At 36.2% G+C, this 21,018-nt stretch overlaps 1 protein-coding gene across 2 annotated transcripts in view; it reads left to right on the forward strand.

Annotated features, from left to right (window-relative positions):
• The window catches only part of GPC5 (glypican 5), a 1,591,779-nt gene that overhangs the window by 1,489,437 nt on the left and 81,324 nt on the right, over nt 1-21,018 (forward strand). The window contains exon 8 of one of the 2 annotated variants that reach the window (XM_070380656.1): nt 18,165-19,177. The exons of the other annotated variant lie outside the window; for it this stretch is intronic. Within the exon in view, the coding sequence (XP_070236757.1) occupies nt 18,165-18,196 (32 nt within the window). The 3' untranslated portion in view covers nt 18,197-19,177. Of the gene's footprint in view, nt 1-18,164; nt 19,178-21,018 lie in introns of those variants that run through there. 2 annotated transcript variants of the gene reach the window in all.

The following is a 21,018-nucleotide window of genomic DNA, read 5'->3' on the forward strand; positions in this document are numbered from 1 at the left end:
TTTTCACCACAAATAAGTCAACTGTGAGTCAATTTTAATATGTTTTATCAATAGATCCTTTTCTTTTTTTCCCCTAAAGTAATTTAGAAAACTAGTGCTGCTGCTGCTGCTGCTAAGTCGCTTCAGTCGTGTCCGACCCTGTGCGACCCCATGGACGGCAGCCCACCAGGCTCCCCCGTCCCTGGGATTCTCCAGGCAAGAACACTGGAGTGGGCTGCCATTTCCTTCTTCAATGCATGAAAGTGAAAAGTGAAAGTGAAGTAGCTCAGTCGTGTCCAACTCTTCGCAACCCCATGGACTGCAGCCCACCAGGCTCCTCCGCCCATGGGATTTTCCAGGCAAGAGTACTGGAGTGGGGTGCCATTGCGCTAGCAATCACTTAATGCCTTCTTACGGGTCACACTTGGAGACTAAAAAATAATCAACATCATCAGGCTAGAATCTGTTGTCCAACTAATCCATCACCAGGTACTTAAGCCTATTACAGAGCTTCAGTTACGACTTCCTGTGCCTGCCCCCTTCCTGCCTCTCCTCTCAGCCTCTATCTTGGTACAGATCTCATAACTTCTTGCCTAAATTTTCTGGATAGGCTTTTAGGTGTGTTCTTTTCCTGCCATACCCATTCATTTAGGTCATATCCACAAGAATTACAGTTCTAAAGCATAAATCTATCATACCATGCCCCTGCTTTAGAAAACTTCCTTTGACATCAGTTTCTAAAAAATCCTAGAGGTTCTAAGTTTGAGTGTTCTTGATGAAATTCTCATTCATCATCAAATCAGTTTTCAGTATGTTCTGTGTGGCAAGCCCAACAGGGATTCATCACTGTGTGAAAGAGATGTATTCCCCTGCCCATTTGGAGTTTACCTGGTTTCCTATTGCTGCTGTAATGGTTACAAGAAGTGTAGTGGCTTAAAACAATGCAAATTTATTATCTTATAGTTCTGGAGGTCAGAAGTCCTGTAAACAAGGTGTTAGAAGGACTGCCTTCTTCCTGGAGGCTCTAGGGGACAATACATTCCCTTGCCTTTCCCAGCTTCCAGAGGCCGCCTGCATTTTTTTGCTCTGGATTTCTTTCTCCATTTTCAAAGACAGCCATGTAGCATCTTTAAATCTCCCTCTTACACACATAGACACTTACCTTGGCCTCCATAAGCACATCTCCTTCTCTGTCTCTAACTCTCATCAGGACACCTGCCCAGGAAATCCAGGATATTCTCCCATGTCACAAAGTCCTTATTTAATCACATCAGTCTTTTTTGCCCTCTAAATTGACATAGTCACAAGTTCTGGGGATTAGAACAGACATTTGGGGTGGGGGTGTGGAGGCCAGCACTGCTGTCTCTTACCATCATTGTTTAACAGAATAGGCAGATATTCTGTGACATTTTAAGATTCTTTTTACTCTTCCATATTTTCCAAATTTTATCATACCTATAAGTAGTAACTTTCTAGTTCAGATGGTAAAGAATCCGCCTGCATTGCTGGAGACCCAGTCTCCATCCCTGGGCCCAGAAGATCCCCTAGAGAAGGGAATGGCAACCCACTCCAGTATTCTTGCCTAAAAAATCCCATGGACAGAGGAGACTGGGAGGCTACAGTTCATGGGGTCGTGAAGAGTCGGACAAGACTGAGAAACTAACAACACACACACACACACACACATAGTAATTTTCTAGCTATGGAAAAAAGTTTTAATTGTAAAAATTATACTCTATCAATTTCTCAACTGAAATCTAGATTTTCCCTCATGATATACATTTTAGTCACATATGCTAGACTACGCAGTAGGACACTCACAGTTCCCTTCCCTGACTCTTCTTTGTTATAATCCTGTCTCTTACATAGAAACTGGGAAAGTTTAACACCAAGTTTCGATTTGGTAAATGCCTCACTCAAAGGTCATTCTCTTACTAGCTCTTCCCTGACACACTTGGGCTTGACCACTTCTTCCTTTGTCCCTCCAGAGAACAGATTCCCCTTTTCTGGAAATTTACAGAATTATTTACGTTGAACCTTGGCCATTCACCTCTATAGGACTCTGGGATAAGGATTATGTCCTTGACTTTCTGTACATCCAGCACTTATCATAGTGCTCAGCACCACCACTGAATAAAAGCTTGAGCTACTAAATAAGATTTCTTTGGGAATGGTACATTTAAAAATATGTCCGTTAATACATCCTTAAGGCTATGGGATATCACAAATTATTGAACAACTAGGATGTTTAAATTACTTTCATGTGTATGAAGCAATCCCTGAAGGTTGTAACACAACACTGAAAGTGCAGATTTTCCAGTCATATGTTGAAGAAAATGTAAACAAACGAAATCTTCATGAATATTTTGTTCAAATTCAAATAACCTGCCTTATTCGTTAATCATTATTTTAACAATTTTTACTGTCAGGTTTTTAATGATATTATACATGTTTTATAAAGGATGTTTCCACTTATGAATATTTTAGGTTATATCTTATGGTATGGTTTTAATGTGTGGATTTCTACACATGAATCAGGCTTTTAAAGGCATTATTTTTCTAAGAAGCACTACTGAAATGATCTGCTTACAATCTGCTCTCTGCTCATGTGCAACAGGTTCAGAACAACAATTCTTTAAAAGTTATTTCAATCTGGGTCTTTGTTAAGGGTAAATATGAAACTGGATTAATTTATATTATGGACTGACCCATTTATTTTTTATGAATCAGCTAATGTGTACTTAATGCATGTGACATTAATTCCAAAGACATTCTGTCCTGATATTAGTTCCAATCCCACCCCACTAAGGAATTGGTGTATCCAAAAAATTGGGGAAGGAATCGTGTCTATTCTGGCCTCACTGGCATCCTCTACTTTTATTAATTTGAGTTTTGCCACTGATACTTGTCTGCATTCTATGTCAGAGATCAGATCAGTCGCTCAGTCGTGTCTGACTCTTTGCAACCCCATGATCACAGCACACCAGGCCTCCCTGTCCATCACAAACTCCTGGAGTTCACTCAGACTCATGTCCATCGAGTCAGTGATGCCATCCAGCCATCTCATCCTCTGCCGTCCCCTTCTCCTCCTGCCCCCAATCCCTCCCAGCATCAGAGTCTTTTCCAATGAGTCAGCTCTTCGCGTGAGGTGGCCAAAGTACTGGAGTTTCAGCTTCAGCATCATTCCTTCCAAAGAAATCCCAGGGCTGATCTCCTTCAGAATGGACTGGTTGGATCTCCTTGCAGTCCAAGGGACTCTCAAGAGTCTTCTCCAACACCACAGTTCAAAGGCATCAATTCTTTGGCGCTCAGCCTTCTTCACAGTCCAACTCTCACATCCACACACGATCACAGGAAAAACCATATCCTTGACTAGATGAACCTTTGTTGACAAAGTAATGTCTCTGCTTTTGAATATGCTATCTAGGTTGGTCATAACTTTCCTTCCAAGGAGTAAGCGTCTTTTAATTTCATGGCTGCAGTCACCATCTGCAGTGATTTTGGAGCCCAGAAAAATAAAGTCTGACACAGTTTCCACTGTTTCCCCATCTATTTCCCATGAAGTGGTGGGACCGGATGCCATGATCTTCGTTTTCTGAATGTTGAGCTTTAAGCCAACTTTTTCACTCTCCACTTCCACTTTCATCAAGAGGCTTTTGAGTTCCTCTTCACTTTCTGCCATAAGGGTGGTGTCATCTGCATATCTGAGGTTATTGATATTTTCCCGGCAATCTTGATTCCAGCTTGTGTTTCTTCCAGTCCAGCATTTCTCATGATGTACTCTGCATAGAAGTTAAATAAGCAGGGTGACAATATACAGCCTTGACGTACTCCTTTTCCTATTTGGAACCAGTCTGTTGTTCCATGTCCAGTTCTAGCTGTTGCTTCCTGACCTGCATACAAATTTCTCAAGAGGCAGATCAGGTGGTCTGGTATTCCCATCTCTTTCAGAATTTTCCACAGTTTATTGTGATCCACACAGTCAAAGGCTTTGGCATAGTCAATAAAGCAGAAATAGATGTTTTTCTGGAACTCTCTTGCTTTTTCGATGATCCAGCAGATGTTGGCAATTTGATCTCTGGTTCCTCTGCCTTTTCTAAAACCAGCTTGAACATCAGGAAGTTCACGGTTCACATATTGCTGAAGCCTGGCTTGGAGAATTTTGAGCATTACTTTACTAGCATGTGAGATGAGTGCAATTGTGCGATAGTTTGAGCATTCTTTGGCATTGCCTTTCTTTGGGATTGGAATGAAAACTGACCTTTTCCAGTCCTGTGGCCACTGCTGTAGGTCAATTTAAATAAGGTGATAGTATTCAACTTGTTATACTCAGTATCACCAGTTCTTTTTTCTATCTGCATTCACTCAAAATAACAGAGTAGAAAATCTGATCAGTAATTTTAAAACCACTTTAATCCTTCCTACTTATTTGCCTTTGTTTCCAAATATGAAATACTAGTACATACAAATGTAATTCTCATGTGTGTGTATAAATACCACCCATCCATTCCTTCGCTTCTCCCTCTGCACTTCTTTCTCTCTCACTCTCCCTCTCTCTTTCCCAACTATGCCTCAAAGCTGGGAGAGGTTACCTGGACTAGCCTGATAATTTAGTTAGAAAAAAAGCAACCTCTAATTTGAGCATCATTTAGGGAAAAATGAAATGTTGACTCTACATTATTTCCCAGGCTGTATTAGCAATGATCCTTCTTTCCTGGAGTACATCTATGGGTTTTACTATTCCATGTATTTTTTAAACCCACCATATATGGATGACAGCTACTTCTCTGTGAAGTTTTGTGGAATCACCAGAGAGCTAAGGCTTTTTTTTTTTTTAAATACCAGTTCAAAACATTAATTTATCAGTTGACCCAGAAGTAACTGGTCTCCAACAGATGATACAGATTAACTAAAACTGTAATGACAAATTCATAAATCAGACAGCTTGTTCATTATTTTTAGAAATATTAATGCCAAGTGCTTCAAAACCTAAGTGTTAGTAAGCTATTTCTTTATAGAAAATAACCTCAGCTGCATACTAATTTTAAAATTAGGAAGTTGACAGTTCAAAGTCAAGTCAGTGAACAAAGTTAAGCAATCTGTTTTACATCCTCAAGCTACAATTTTTCTCTTTATTAAAAGTACATTAATTAACATAGTTGTATGTCTAGTACAATTTTCTTTCATTCTACTTTTCTAGAAATACAGTTACTAAATATTATCCTTTAAATCTACCTGTCCAAAATTCCTTATAACTCAAAATTTGTATCAGCAAAATATTTGTTAATTGTTGCTACAATGTCTTAATTTAACTTACAATTCACTTAATGTCACTGCATTCTACTACCTAAATCTCAAAGTGCTCTCGTCAAGTGATCATTTCTAGTTTATTTCTGAGATTTTGCTTATCAGATACTTCATAAAACTTAATATCATTGAGAGTGCACGTTACTTTAAGGTCAGGGGGATATTTTCTGAAAATATCACCATAATCTTGAGTTCAGACTCTAGTCCAGAATCTAGACTCCAGATTATGTCCTCTTAGAAAATGCACACATTCTCCATGTAAAACACACTTTGTCAAAATATTGATTATGACTGCCTTTAAATAATAGCAACAGATCACCAGCAAGGTGAGTAATAAGCAGAAAACACCATGAAAATATATTCAGACTTAGAATGTTATTTAATCAAGTTAAAAGTGAAATTATTTTAACCATAGAAGATCTTTTTTTAAAGGAACATTTTTTAAATTTACCCCAGGATTGATTTTAGTCTGTATATCCACATTACATGAATCAATATCATCATTCTTTTAACAATCTTATGTAAGTAAAGGAGATTGACACTTGACCTTGGAAAACCTAACACAAATGCACACACATACACACACATCTTCACATCAAAAAGTTAATGACAATTTTGATAGAAGTTTTCCTAACTAAGTAGCTATGGTGAATAAAACTAAATATTCCTTACAACAGAGTTATTGAACCAAGACAAAAAATAACTGAGACAAAGAGAAGTTCCTTTCAAGTTTCTCTGGATAATCATAATTCTGGAAACCAATAAAGGGATTATGTAAACATAATGAATTTCTGGAAATTTATACTTCAACTTCTATAGTAACAAATAGTGCTTTTTTTAAAAGAACTAATACAGTATTTGCAGAATATATACATTTATATGTTCAATATATACATATGTATGTGTAAATATACGAATTTATATGTATTCTTTCCATTTCTAGAATTCACAGTTACTAAATGGCTTTATTCTGTGTATACACTTGTCCTCTAGTGTCTGTGGGGATTGTTTCCAAGAATCATGGATACTCAAGCCCCTTATATATAGTAGGATTTTCATGTACCCTACACACACACACCCTATGTACTTGAAATCATCTCTAGATTACCTTCAATACCTAATACAATGTAACTGCTATGTAAAAGTAGTAGGAAATATAGCATAAATACTGTGTGCATGGTTTCCAGTTTGTGGCAAATTCAAATTTTGTTTTTGGAACTCTCTGGCATTGTTTTTTCCAAATATTTTCCATTCATGGTTGGCTAAATCCAAAGATGCAAAACGTGCAAATACAGAGGGCTGACTGTATTTTTTTTTTTTTTTTCCATTTAGCATCATAGAGTGTACATGATAGTGTGGTAAATTTAAATATTAACACTTTTCTGGATATCTGATAACTTTCTCTAAATACTTTAAAATGTCTTCATGAATACAAAGTGCGTATCATTATGGAACCAAACTCATCCAGCAATTTGAATGTTATATGCACGAATATAATGAGTACTCAGCATAATTTTTATCTATTTCTATGCATAGATTTGTTCAGTAGAACTCCAGAGGATACAGAACAGCAGTGCATGTGTGCATGCTCAGTCATGTCCGACTCTTTGGGACCCCATGGACTGCAGCCCACCAGGCTCCTCTGTCCATGGAATTTTTCCAGGCAAGAGTCCTGGAGTGGATTGCCATTTCCTACTACAAGAGATATTCTTAACCCAGGGATAGAACCAGTGTCTCCTGAGTCTCCTGCATTGAAGGCAGATTCTTTACTGCATGAGCCACTGGGGAAGCCCACAGAATAACCACTACCAAATCAATGTTTCCAGCTTTTATATATAAATAAGAAAGCACTAATAGAGTGGTTAACAGAACAATCTGTAAAATTAACATTGGGAAGAGTATTTCTCTTCCTACTGCTATTTCTCAGGCTCCATGATGAATATCATCAATTGAGGATTGAGGATGTGTGGATGTGCAAGTGGGGATGAGTAAATAAACTAAAAATTACATTATTAAGAACTTAATATAAATTTTCATTTGAATGGCAAATTCTCCTGGGCATTTAAAAATATTTGCAAACAGATTGTTAAATGTGATAGATAAACAAAGATAGTGTAGCTACAGCATTAGTGACTGCTGCCAGCCAAGGATCAACTAGAAATTGAGATTGAGCAGCTGTGATGCTGCAGAGCAAGTTAATTGCCAAGATAATTACAAATAATGCATACAAAAATTAATTTCCACACAATTTTCAGGGGTAATATTATTATGTATTAAAAAGAGTGTGAAAGGCATTCTGGCCCATTGACCTATGAATGAATAAATGAAGGGGAAAAAAAAAGAAGACAGGAATGTAGGAGGAAGGAAAGCAATCAGAAATTTACTACCATTCATCTCCCTACAATGATTCTGAACAGTTTTTCTTTCCTTCCTCACGTCCTCCCACAAACCCTTATTGAATTGCTGCCTATGTCTTAGGTATATCCTAACATGCAAAGAAAAACAGCTCTTGCGTCCATGGGACTTCTATTCCAGAATCAGGATGCACATAAACAAACAAGGTAGTTAAAGTCCAGGAATGTGAAGAGAACGAGGAGTGGCGGCTGTGGCATACAACTGAGGAAGGCCTTAATAAGTGAGATTTCAACGGAATCCTAAAGAATGTGAAAGGAGGAAGCTTTCTGACAAAAAGAGGGACTACATTGTGAACTGAGAGAACATTATGTCCCAAGAGTCTAAGGTAGCCAAGCACATTTATCATAGTGAAATACTATATAATAAACTGCTTTTCTCTTTCAATTTTCTTGAAGATAATCAAGATGTGATTAGCTCTGTTGTGACTAAGGACTGATTTGTTTCTGGGTACCATACCCCAAATCTAAGATATCAAAGGCAATTCTGAGCTTTAGACACTGTTGTTGTTCAGTCACTAAGTCAAGTCCAACTCTTTGCGACCCCATGGACTGCAGCACACCAGGTTTCGCTGTCCTTCACTGTCTCCCCGTGTTTGCTCAAACTCATGCCCATTAATTCAGATATAGCTAGAACCATAAAATATTACGGGCTTTATATTAGACTTACGTGTGAATATAGATTCTCTTTTCTGTGATTCATAGCTCACAATTTTAAAGATAAATCAGAGACCCCACCTGGCTATGGTTTCATTTCATTTTCTAGCAAAGGATAGAAACTATAATCATATTTCCTTAGAGAGTAACCCAGCAGCAAATTATCAATGAGCCTCAATGTTGTACTAAGATCTTACTAGTATTATTTCTGTTAGCTTATACAGTTTGTGTATTAGCTACCAAACATTTCTACTATCTGTTATTATCATATTAGAGAGCTCATGCTGGTTTATATCTCCCGTTTTCCAGCTGGTAAATTCCAAAGCAGGTATCACTTGCTCCAGGAAGATTTCCAATCACCCTTACTCATGCTTCTCTCTGGACCTATTAGATACCATTATCAGTTGATTATACAGGGTTTTTCATTAGCTACACTAGACTAGTGAACATTTTGATCGCATATAGGAGGGCATGAATATTGATTTAGTAAAATGTTCATTGATGTTGGGAAGAAATGTCCTATAGGAGACCTTCCCTGTTCTGATCTCTGATGGTCAGTCACAATGATGTGAGAATCACTAAACTGAAAATCCTGTATTTTTTAATTCTTCAAATAGAGGAACTTTTTAAACAGCCTAGATTGGATTGTTCAAGCTCCAAGAGCTAAACCAGTTGTAGAGAGAGGTACCACAAGTGAGGAGTTGGATGACTTAATGACACCTTCCCAACAAAAGAGCAAAATCTATCAATATTTTCTGGTGCCATTTAGCAAAGAAGTTAGGCAGGCTAGGCCAAAGACAATAATAAAACTGGGAGATTTTCTCAAACCTCGGGCTGCTTTATTTTGTGTTTGATTTTGCCCCTATGCCTAGTTTCCTATTGGGGTTAAAGTTGATGCTGTATGGCATCTTAAAAGAAATTGAGAAGAAGCTGGAATATTGGCTCTTCAAAGAAAGAAAAGAGTGAATGCAGAATTCAGCTTAGAAAGAATGTGTCATACAAGAAAATAATTATAAGAAAGAAAAGGTGCTAGAAGCATACTTCATTTCTGCTTAAATGTAACTGGAAAAGATCATTCCTTTTAGGAGTTAAAGCCAGGTCTTTAAAATATGCTTGGAATAATACCAACAATGGTAGACAAGTTATTTTTAAAACAACAGAGAATTTAGGACAAAACTAATATCAAATTCCTCTTACCTAAAAGCAATGCACACGGGCATTTCATGGGAAACATCGACTATTCCGACAGCAAAGAATCACTGACAATTTGGTTTGGAATGTTTGGTCCATTTAATAACAGTGAGCTCCCTTCACTCAAAAGAAAAACAAGTATGTTGGTTTACATTTAGAGACAGAGCTAATGTCACCATAATTTTGAGTGAATTAATTTGCTCTGCTATAGTTATAATTAATGGGTATGTCCTGCTTGTGTATTTTAAGTGAGTATCTATTATATGGGGGTAAAGTTTATAAAGAAAGTTGTTCTGCCACAAGAGTGGTGTTTAGCCATGATGAAAAGTCTCAAAGAGAGCATGACTAATTAGTAAATTCATAGATGCGAGAAGAGTCACTGCATTCACAAGTGTCATCTTTTCATAATATTAATGAATGGGTTGATAGTACCAGTCTATCTAAAAGGTCACTCCAGCTGTGACATTCCTTTGGTAATCCTTCCATCAATATTAAGACAAGAGTAAATGTCATGCTTGTGTGTGGTTTACTTTTAAAACCATTTAGCAAAGGCCAAGCCATTGTAATTCTTCTAGCCACTCAATGTAGAAGGAAGCCAGGGATTATTTTTATCTCCCTTCTGCAATGGATCAACAGATGATGATGCTTCCACCAGTCAAACTAAAACATGAAAAACTCACCAACGGCTCTCAACATACATCAGGATACCTTTAGTGTTGAAAGAATTGACCACTCTCTAGAAACATATATTCTTACAGGCAATGAGCTCAAACAAATATTATCAAAATGTTAAATGTGTAACAGGTACTATTGAAAAACCTTATTAAATCATTTATATACTTAATATCTGCTTCTCCTTTCTTCTCCAGTCTGAAAACATGTGAAATGACCCTTCAGAAAATAAATATCTCTTATCACTTGTATGTAGTTATACATAGGACATGGAGAGATGACAACCATTAATTCATTTTCCATCTCCCTCTACCCAAATTAAGTTAGTTTTTGTGTTTAAAAGAACTTTTTTTTCCTAAAGAACAAGGTAGTTGAGAAAATTATTTTCCCTACGTCATGCAACCACAAACATTTATAAGAGAAAGTACAGATCACATGTCACAGCTATAGAGTTGTAATTATCATGGCAGGATAAAACCATTAACTACAGTTCTCCATGGAACACACAATCAATTGAAGAATCCTTCCCATAATGGTTTGGTTTGCTTGCTGAAAGCCATGTGAGGTGTTCTTCCTACCAGTCATTTGTTTAGTCCATTAAGAGGTGACATATATGTATTGAGAGGTGGTAAAATATGGTGGCAAAAGCACAGACCCAGGAGACAGACTGCCTCTGTGCAAACCCCAGCCTATAATTTATTACCTGTGTAACTTCAGACAACACTTCTCTGTGCATTACCAGCCTCCAGGGCTGTTTCTACATCTGTAAAATGAGGACACTAATAGTCCCTGCCTTATAGGGTTGTTGCATGGATGAAAGAAATTATCATATATTCAGTGCTCCCACAGAATCTGGTACATGAGAAGTTTTGTGGAAGTATCAGTTTTCATTGTTATGATTACATGTGCTCCCTAGATCTCAGTGGCTCAAAAATCAGTCCTCGAAATATGGACAGTAAATGTTCCCCAGTGATGGCTGTTGTAGTACTGAATTGGAATATGGAGTAGAAATTGGTAGAACTGATTCCAAATGTCAGTTAATTTGGTCAGTTGACCTATAATAATTATATAAAATATTTACAGATATAAGCCATGGCTTTTACTATAAAGGACATTATAATCCCATGATGGAAAGTAATGAAAATGTAGGGTATAGAAAATGCTGAATAAATGCATGGACATTATTTGAAACTTTTCAAGTTTTTTTTTTTTAATTTGCATGAAGTATTTGGAGTGAAAGATGTGTATGATTTTGGAAAGGGGAAATATGGTTGGGTAACGCAGTTTTTTTGTGCCTAAGGAGTCAGAGAGGTGTAGTAGGAGATACTTAGACAAATAGATTAGATTTTGCTTAGGAAAGTTAGGGAACTTAAATATTGAGATGAGAAAGCCAGAAGTGTTAACAGAACAGAGATAAAATTGAATCTGATTTTTAGAAATATAATATGGCAGTAGTATGGAGAATTCTGTGAAAATTTTGGTAAACTATTCTGGTAAAACATTGCTTTGAATTTATGCTTTGAACTTTCACATCCACCCCAACACGTTCAGAAATTATAAAATTAAATAATAAATATCAAATGTAGCCATATTCAAAGACAAGGCAATACTCAATGGATCAGAAAAGGAACAAAAACCCAGAGTGGTGAGAACTCTGACATTAAGCTTCAGTCCACTAATATTTTGATTCAAAAACAAGAAGAGTTATTTCATTTACTGAAATAAGTCAGAGAAAGACAAATATTGTATATTTTCACTTATATGTGGAATCTAAAAAACAAATGAGCAAATATGACAAAACTGAAATAGACTCAGCAATATAGGCAACAAACTAGAAGTTGCCAGAGGGGTGTGAAATAGGTACAGGGGGTAAGAGGTAACAACTACCAATTATGAAATAAATAAGTTACAGAGATGTACGGCACACAGAACATAGCCAGTAATACTGTAATAATTTTGTGTGGTGCATAGTGTATAAAAATATTGAGTCACTATGCACCTGCAACTAAACTGTAAGTCAACTGTATTTCAATAAAATGTAAAAAGCAAGAACAGTGACTTTTGGAGTAATGAGGAAAACAAGAACCATGAGTGTGATGCAGGAGTACAGCCAGATTCACTGTTTTATGTGGGCAGCCAAAGAATCTCACTGTTTCATGGAAAAAGCCTGAACACAGCTGCCTAGCTGACTGGAACTTGAGCTTTTATACAGGTATATATACCTGAAGAAAGCATGAAAAGTTACCTGAACTGAACTTGATCCAAAGTAATCTTTTACCAACTTTATGAGAGGGAAGGAGCCCTCAGTGAACAACTTGGAACCTATGTTGACTTTGATGCTTTTGAACTGTGGTGCTGGGGAAAACTTGAGAGTCCCTCGGACAGCAAGGAGATCCAACCAGTCAATCCTAAAGGAAATCAATCCTGAATATTCATTGGAAGGACTGATGCTGCAGCTCCAATACTTTGGCCACTTGATGCAAAGAACGGACTCATAGAAAAAGACCCTGATGCTGGGAAAGATTCAAGGCAGAAAGAGGAGAGGGCAACAAAAGATAAGATGGTTGGACGGCGTCACTGATTCAGTGGACATGAACTTGGGCAAACTCTGGGCGACAGTGAGGGACAGGGAAGCCTGGCATGCCACAGTCCATTGGGTCACGAAGAGTCCGTCGTGTCTTGGTAAACTGAACAACGACAATTGGACTTGAAGCATAGGGAATATTGTATCCAACATAAGTATCCTACAAGAATACTCCCCATGGAAGAAGAAAAACTAGAAGAAAAATGACCAACAAACTTGCCAGTGGAAAAATTAATTCACTGGCAAAATGGAAGATAAGAACAATTAGAAACTGTCTTTCAAATATGAAAGGTATGATCCCAAAGTATAACATTAATAATACTTGGTTTAAAAATGATAAATTGTGAAACAAACAACAGACACATATTAACCAGAATGAAGTGGACAAAAAAAAAAGTCCCTCAGAAAACCAGGAAACAAAGACTGTAATTATTAAAGTGAAAACAAAATTAATTGCATACAATTAAATTTATCTTAAATCAGTCAAATGGAAAGCAGGAAGTTGAAAATAATGATAACTCATGTAGGACACAATAAGTCATTTTTAATGAAATAATTTTTTAAAAATTTTAAATGAAACATTTTAAACACAGAAAACAGATTAGAAGTGCCACAGTATGTTTAATACAAGAGAAAGAATTGAGTAGCATAAAAAATATTTTAAGAATGACTGAGAATTTTCCAGACGTAAAGAATAACAGGTTTTGGTTGAAAATCTGTATCTATTGCTGAATAGCATAAGAAATAAATCTCTATCTTGATATAGAATTTATTAAGTATAAAACACTAGAAAGGAAAAGAAGGGGTATTATATAATGAGACAAAGGAAGAGGCTGGTGAGAACATATAATAATTTTGAATTTGTGTGTACCTAAAATCATGAATAAGTGTTTTTAAAAATCACAAGAACTTACAAGGAAGTATAGGAACATGGCAAAATCTCTCTCTCAGATGATGATAAAACATGTAGGAAAAAAGTCCACAAAGACACAGACAATGTGACGTTAAAAACCAGCAAAAATAATTAATAGAGAAATTTGAATTCCACAAATACAAAATGTATGCTTTTAAAAGCATACATGGAACATTAACAAAAGTTAACCACACATTAGATGGAAAAGAAATACAAATACATTTCAAAGAATGGCATTCTAAAGACCACATTTTTGACTGTGTAACACTGAGAACTTTTCTAAGGCTTTCTATTTTGGCTTCTGATTAGAGGATCAAAATATCAAGGCTAATTATAATGAATGTCAATTTACCCAGGAAATATAAAACCTGTTTTCAAAAACATAATTGTAAAACTCAAAGAATTGCAGCTCTGTATAGAATTTGTGATTACTTAAATATGAGTGTATTCTGTTATTGTGCTTTTGACTTAAATCTTATTAACCTGTTTCTTGATTTATGTTCTCATCTTTAAAATAAGGTGATTCAAGTACATAACAGTTAGGATTCCTTCCAGTTCAGTAATTACATGACAATGCATCTTTTATTCTTTCAACTTTGTATTTTCTCCTTGTTTCTTATACAAATAGTTTGCCTCCCTTAAAATGCAACTAAAGAAGATAGTTTGGAGGATCTGACAAATCTCACCTTGAGTCATGTTCTGCCATTCACTAATTGTATAACTTTACATACACTATTTATACTTTTAGCTCAGCTCTTCCATTTCTGAAAGGAAGGAGAAAATGAATTCTATCTCAGTTTTTAATGATGTGAAAATGTTTTGTAAGTTCAATCAGTGCTTCTCAAAAAAATTGGAGAGTACCTACTAAATGCTAGGCATTAAGAGTAATAGAAAGATGGACAGCTAGAGTGTAGCCTATAGAATTCATACTGTTAATTCCATCCCTTTTCATATCTTACCTGTCTCCCCATCTTTCTTAATAACTTTAGATATTAGATAGGTAAAGTCCTATCTCCAAACACTAGTATATTATTCAGCACCACAAGCTACACTGCTTCATTTGTGTTAGACTCACCATACACAAAAGTATCGACAAGGAAGTCTCCCCATGGGAAAACTAGACACGTGAAACCTAAGCATATTTTTGTGGTTCTATCAAATTCCAATATCAGACATGGTTTATGGATATTTGTTTATGGTATTTATTGAGTATCATAATATAAAAGGATTTCAACTGTTTGCAAGATACAATAGTCAGTAGGACAGGCACTTTTTCTGTTTTTTTCATAATTCATACTAAATTGATGCAGGAAGATAGCATGCAATGCTTTTTTGGTTTCTGAGTTTGAAACAAAAAGTGGATCACTTATATATGTTTTTCCTGCTGGAAATTATATATTCTCCCTATCGAGGATCTTGTAGAGGATTTTAGAAAAGAAAATTAGTTAGTTTGCCTTATATGATGATAACCTACACTGTAATTCAAGCAAACTTATTTCTCAAGATATAAAAGTATAAGGCATTCAGACAGAAATATTATCTCAGCTGTTTGTGGAATTTTCATATCTATTTTTAATATAATCTTTAAATTTCATACCAGCAATGGAGTATGATTCCCTTGCTGTAACTTTTAACCATTATAATAAAGATTTCACTTTTGGCTGTGGCAAATTTTTCTCTTCATAGCATTGAAATATTTCTAATTTATGGTCAGATGGATATTAAGCAAACAAATTAAAAACTCAAAAATTAAAGTGATAATAACTTAATTATAAATACATTGCCATAAGAAAATCTAAAAACTTCAGATTTAGGGACACATACAGACTAAAAGTTAAGGGATGGAAAAAGGTGTTCCATGTAAATGGAAATCAAAAGAAAGCTGGAGTAGCAATACTCATATCAGCCAAAGTAAGTTTTAAAATAAACACTATTACAAGAGACAAAGGACACTACATAATGATCAAAGAATCAATCCCAGAATGAGATATAACAAATGTAAATATATGCACCCAACATAGGAGCACCTGTATATATAGGGAAAATACTAACAGCCATAAAAGAAGAAACCGACAGTAAGACAATAATATCTCAGACTTTAACCCCACTTTCATTAATGGACAGATTACACAGAAAATGAATAAGGAAACACAGACCTATTAGAACAGATGGACTTAATTGATATTTATAGAGCATTTTATCCAAAAACAAGAGAATGCACATTCTTCTCAAATGCCTATGGACATTCTGCAGGCTCGATCACATGCTGGGCCACAAAGTGAGTCTCAGTAAATTTAAGAACACTGACATTATATCAAGCATCTTTTCTGACCACAATACTATGAAATTGGAAAACTACAAGAAAAAAATCTATAAAACACAAACACATGGAAGCTAAACAATATGCTGCTGCTGCTGCTAAGTTGCTTCAGTCGTGTCCGACTCTGTGCGACCCCATAGACGGCAGCCCACCAGGCTCCCCCGTCCCTGGGATTCTCCAGGCAAGAACACTGGAGTGGGTTGCCATTTCCTTCTCCAATACATGAAAGTGAAAAGTGAAAGTGAAGACGCTCAGTCATGTCCGACTCTTAGCAGCCCCATGGACTGCAGCCTACCAGGCTCTGCCGCACATGGGATTTTCCAGGCAAGAGTACTGGAGTGGGGTGCCATTGCCTTCTCCAAAACAATATGCTACTAAATAACTAATGGATCACTGAAGAAATCAAAGAGGAAATCAAACAGTACTTAGAACCAAATGAAAAAACAATGATCTAAAACCTATGGGATGCATCAAAAGAAGCTCTGAAAGGACAGTTTATAGTAATAGAGTCTTACCTCAGGAAAAAGAAAAATCTCAAATAAATAACCTAACTTTACACCTATAGTGACTCGAGAAAGAAGAACAAACAAAATTAAAAGTCAGTAGAAGGAATTTTTTTGCATTCCTATACACTAACAACTGGAATCAAGATTGTGAGGAAAAACATTAATAACTTCAGATATGCAGATGACATCACCCTTATGGCAGAAAGCAAAGAGGAATTAAAGAGCCTCTTTATGAAAGTGAAAGAGGAGAGTGAAAGTTGGCTTAAAACTCAACATTCAGAAAACTAATATCATGACATCTGGTCCCATCACTTCATGGCAAATAGATGGGGAAACAATGAAAACATTGACAGACTATTTTTTTGGACTCCAAAATCACTGCAGATGACTGCAGCCATGAAATTAAAAGACGCTTCTTGGAAGAAAAGTTATGACAAACCTAGACAGTGTATGAAAAAGCAAAGAAATTACTTTGCCAACACTGGTCTGTATACACAAAGCTATGGTTTTTCCAGTAGTCATGTATGGATTTGAGAGCTGGACAATGAAATAGGCTGAGCAACAAAGAATTGATGCTTTCAAACTGTGTTGCTGAAGAAGAACTCCCAAGAGTCCTGTGGACAGCTAGAAGATCAAATCAATCTTGAAATCAACCCTGAATATTCATTGGAAGGACTGATGCTGAAGCTCCAATACTTTGGCCACCTGATGCAAAGAGCCCACTCATTGGAAAAGACCCTGATGCTGGGAAAGACTGAAGGCAGAAGGAGAAGGAGACAACAGAGGATGAGATGGTTGGATGGTATCACTGATTCAATGGACATGAGTTCGAGCAAACTACAGAAGACTGTGAATGATAGGAAAGTCTGGCATGCTGCAGTCCATGGGGTGACAAAGAGTTGGACACAACTGAGTGACTGAACAACAACAACGAAAGCTCAGAAAGAGAAATTAAAGAAACATTCCCATTTCCCATCACATCAGAAAGAATACAATACCTAGGAATAAACCTGCATAAATTACTATAACACCCAAGGCAATTTACAGATTCAATGCAATTCCAATCAAACTACCAATGGAATTTTTCAAAGAACTAGAACAAACTATTTTAAAATTTGTATGGAAATACAAAAAGCCCAAATGCCAAAGCAATCTTATGAAAGAAAAATTAAGCTGTAGGAATCACACTCCTTGACTTCATTTTATACTACAAAGCTACAGTCATCAAAAAGTACAGTACTGGCACAAAAACATAAATATAGATCGATGCAACAGTATAGAACTCCCAGAAATAACTCCATGCACCTATGGTCAATTAAGACTATACGATGGAGAAAAGAGAGTCTCTTACATACATAGTGCTGAGAAAACTGGATTAGCTACATGTAAAAAATTGAAATTACATTATTCTTTGACACCATACAGAAAAATAAATTCAAAATGGATTAAATACCTAAATGTAAGACCAGATACTGTAAAACTCGTAGAGAAAAACAAGGTAGAACACTCTCTGACATAAATTGTAGCAATATCTTTTTGGATCTGTCTCCTAGAGTAATGGAAATAAAAATGAACAAATGGGACCTAATTAAACTCAAAAGCTTTTTTTTTTTTTTTTTCACAGCAAAGGAAACTGTAAACAAAAGGAAAAGATAACCCACAAGTTGGAAGAAAATATTTGCAAATAATGTGACTGACAAGGAATTAACCTCTGAAACAGCTCATATAAAAAAGACAACCCAATCAAAAAATGGGCAGAAGGCCTAAATAGACATTTCTCCTAAGAAGATATACAGATGGCCAAAAGGCACATGAAAATATACTTATTATCTCTATATTAGAGAAATTCAAATCAAAACTACAATGAGATGTCACCTCAGACTGGTCAGAATGGCTATCATCAAAAAGTCCACAAACAATAAATGCTGGGCAGGGTGTGGAGAAAAGGAGACCTTCTTACACTGTTGTTAGGAATGTAAATTGGTACAGCCACTATGAAGAACAGTATGGAGGTTCAATAAAAAAAAAAACCTAAAAATAGAGCTACGATATGATCCAGTAACCCCACTGCTGGGCAAATATCTGGAGAAAAACAATGCTCTTTACGTATACATGCACCCCAATATTCATTGCAGCACTATTTACAATAGCCAAAACATAGGAGCAATCTTAATATCCACTGACAGAGAAATGTAAACAAAGAGTGTGGTACATATATACAATGAAATACTACTCAGCCATTAAAAAGAATTAAATCATGTCATTTGCAGCAACAGGGATAGACCTGGACATTATCATACTAACCGATGTCATACAGAGAAAGACAAATACTGTGTGACATCACTTATATGCAAATCAAAAAAAAGGTACAAATGAACTTATTTATGAAACAAAAACATACTCAGAGAACAAACTATAGTTATCAGGTGGGAGAGGTTGGGGGGATAGATTGAGAGATTGAGATTGACATGAATACATGGCTCTATTTGAAATAGATAACCAACAAGGACCTTCTGTATAGCATTAGAACTCTGCTCAGTATTCTGCACTAACCTAAATGGGGAAAGAACTTGGGAAAAGAATAACGATAACCCTGTATACAAGACAGCAAGGGAGACACTGATGTATAGAACAGTCTTGTGGACTCTGTGGGAGAGGGAGAGGGTGGGAAGATTTGGGAGAGTGGCATTGAAACATGTAGAGTATCATGTATGAAACGAGATGCCAGTCCAGGTTCGATGCACGATACTGGATGCTTGGGGCTGGTGCACTGGGACGACCCAGAGGGATGGTATGGGGAGGGAGGAGGGAGGAGGGTTCAGGATGGGGAGCACATGTATGCCTGTGGTGGATTCATTTTGATATTTGGCAAAACTAATACAATTATGTAAAGTTTAAAAAAAAAAAAAAAAAGAATAGAGGCATGTGTATGTATAACTGAATCACTTTGCTGTACACCTGAAACTAATATAACATTGTTAATCAACTATACTCCAATATAAGATAAAAATTTTTTAAATAAAAATAATTTTATGATTTGTATTAACTGTTCTAAATGAACTCCAGTCCCCAAATATGTAATATCCTTGACCCCTCACCTCTTTTTTTGCTTTGTCTCTAAGAAAGATTGCATATAAATCATTAGAAATAGGTTAATTAAAATGATCTTCAGAAAAGATTCCACTTCTGCTTTCCTTAGCAATCTGTTGAAACACTTGCATGACTTCCACTTTTCGTTCAGTGAAATAAAATTCCCTCTTGTAGCTTACTTCCCCCTTCCTAGAGTAAATGAGGGTGTATAAACATCTCGACATACATGTAAGTGGCAAAGTGGCTAATCTCACACTGATTTCACATACTTTAAAATCTCTCCTGTCCAGAAAATCTTTCTCGCATCCACTCAGATTAAGATTAGGCTACTATGTCCAAGGGAACACATATTAATATAAAATGTTTTGATGTTACAATGGCAGACTGCTCTGTATATTCATTCTTTCAAAATGACTTAATGTTTACATGAGCTAGATATTGTTCTTTATTCCATGACCATATTAACACATGATACCTGATCAGATAAATTAATCTCAAGTTTTTCTGAAAAGATAGCAAGGAATGGTGCACATGATATTTAAAGATTTGCAGTGGAAGTTGAGGAGGGGATCAGAAATGTCTAGGAAATGAATTTAAAGGCACAAAGTATTTAAGATGAAATGTAAGCAAAATCAGGTAAGAAGTGAGGGGTGAGAGGTAGTAATGGGTACCAAGTTTCAGAGGGGTCCTTTCAGTGGATTTCCGTTATAAAATTGTTTTGATGCATCTTGTTGGGTCCTATAAAATGTTAGCGTTTGGTTGTTAGCACTGATAGAACCATGGAGTCATTTCAATGAAATAAACCATCCCAACACTCTCCACCTACATTTTCTAAATATGTGTCAATTTTCCCCTTTTCTTTGCCATTTAACTGTAGATAAGTATGCATTCAAATAATGTGTGCCATCAGGGAAGAGAAGAAAAAGAGGAATACAAAGGACAGAATATCAGCTCTGGTTTAAGCTTCCCATCACTTTATATCATGTTGCTAGAGTTTAAAACCTGTCCTACCTGGAGATGTTGTCTAGTTCTTACCTTACTATCAATTGCAGTTCCAAGGACATGATAACACCTCTGGTTCTTCAAATCTATCCAAAACTAAATAACCACACTCTCTTTTTCCCTTGCACACAAGGCAAAAATTACAAAACCATTTACTTTGATCCAAGTGTTCTGTTTATAGCATGTTCAAAGCTTCCAGACTTCTGACAAAAATATCCTTTTTTCAGAAGTAAGAGCTATGTATAATCACTGGCATTTCAATCACTGGTATTCACTATGAGATTTACATCAATAAACTTTCTTCTCAGAACCAAAACGGGCACACTGCCATCGCTCCTCTGATACACAATCTGTGGCCTCTTCTCACTTCCTGAAGTTACGAAAGT

The sequence above is a fragment of the Bos mutus genome, chromosome 12 (genome assembly GCF_027580195.1).
Source record: "Bos mutus isolate GX-2022 chromosome 12, NWIPB_WYAK_1.1, whole genome shotgun sequence".
Taxonomy (NCBI): domain Eukaryota; kingdom Metazoa; phylum Chordata; class Mammalia; order Artiodactyla; family Bovidae; genus Bos; species Bos mutus.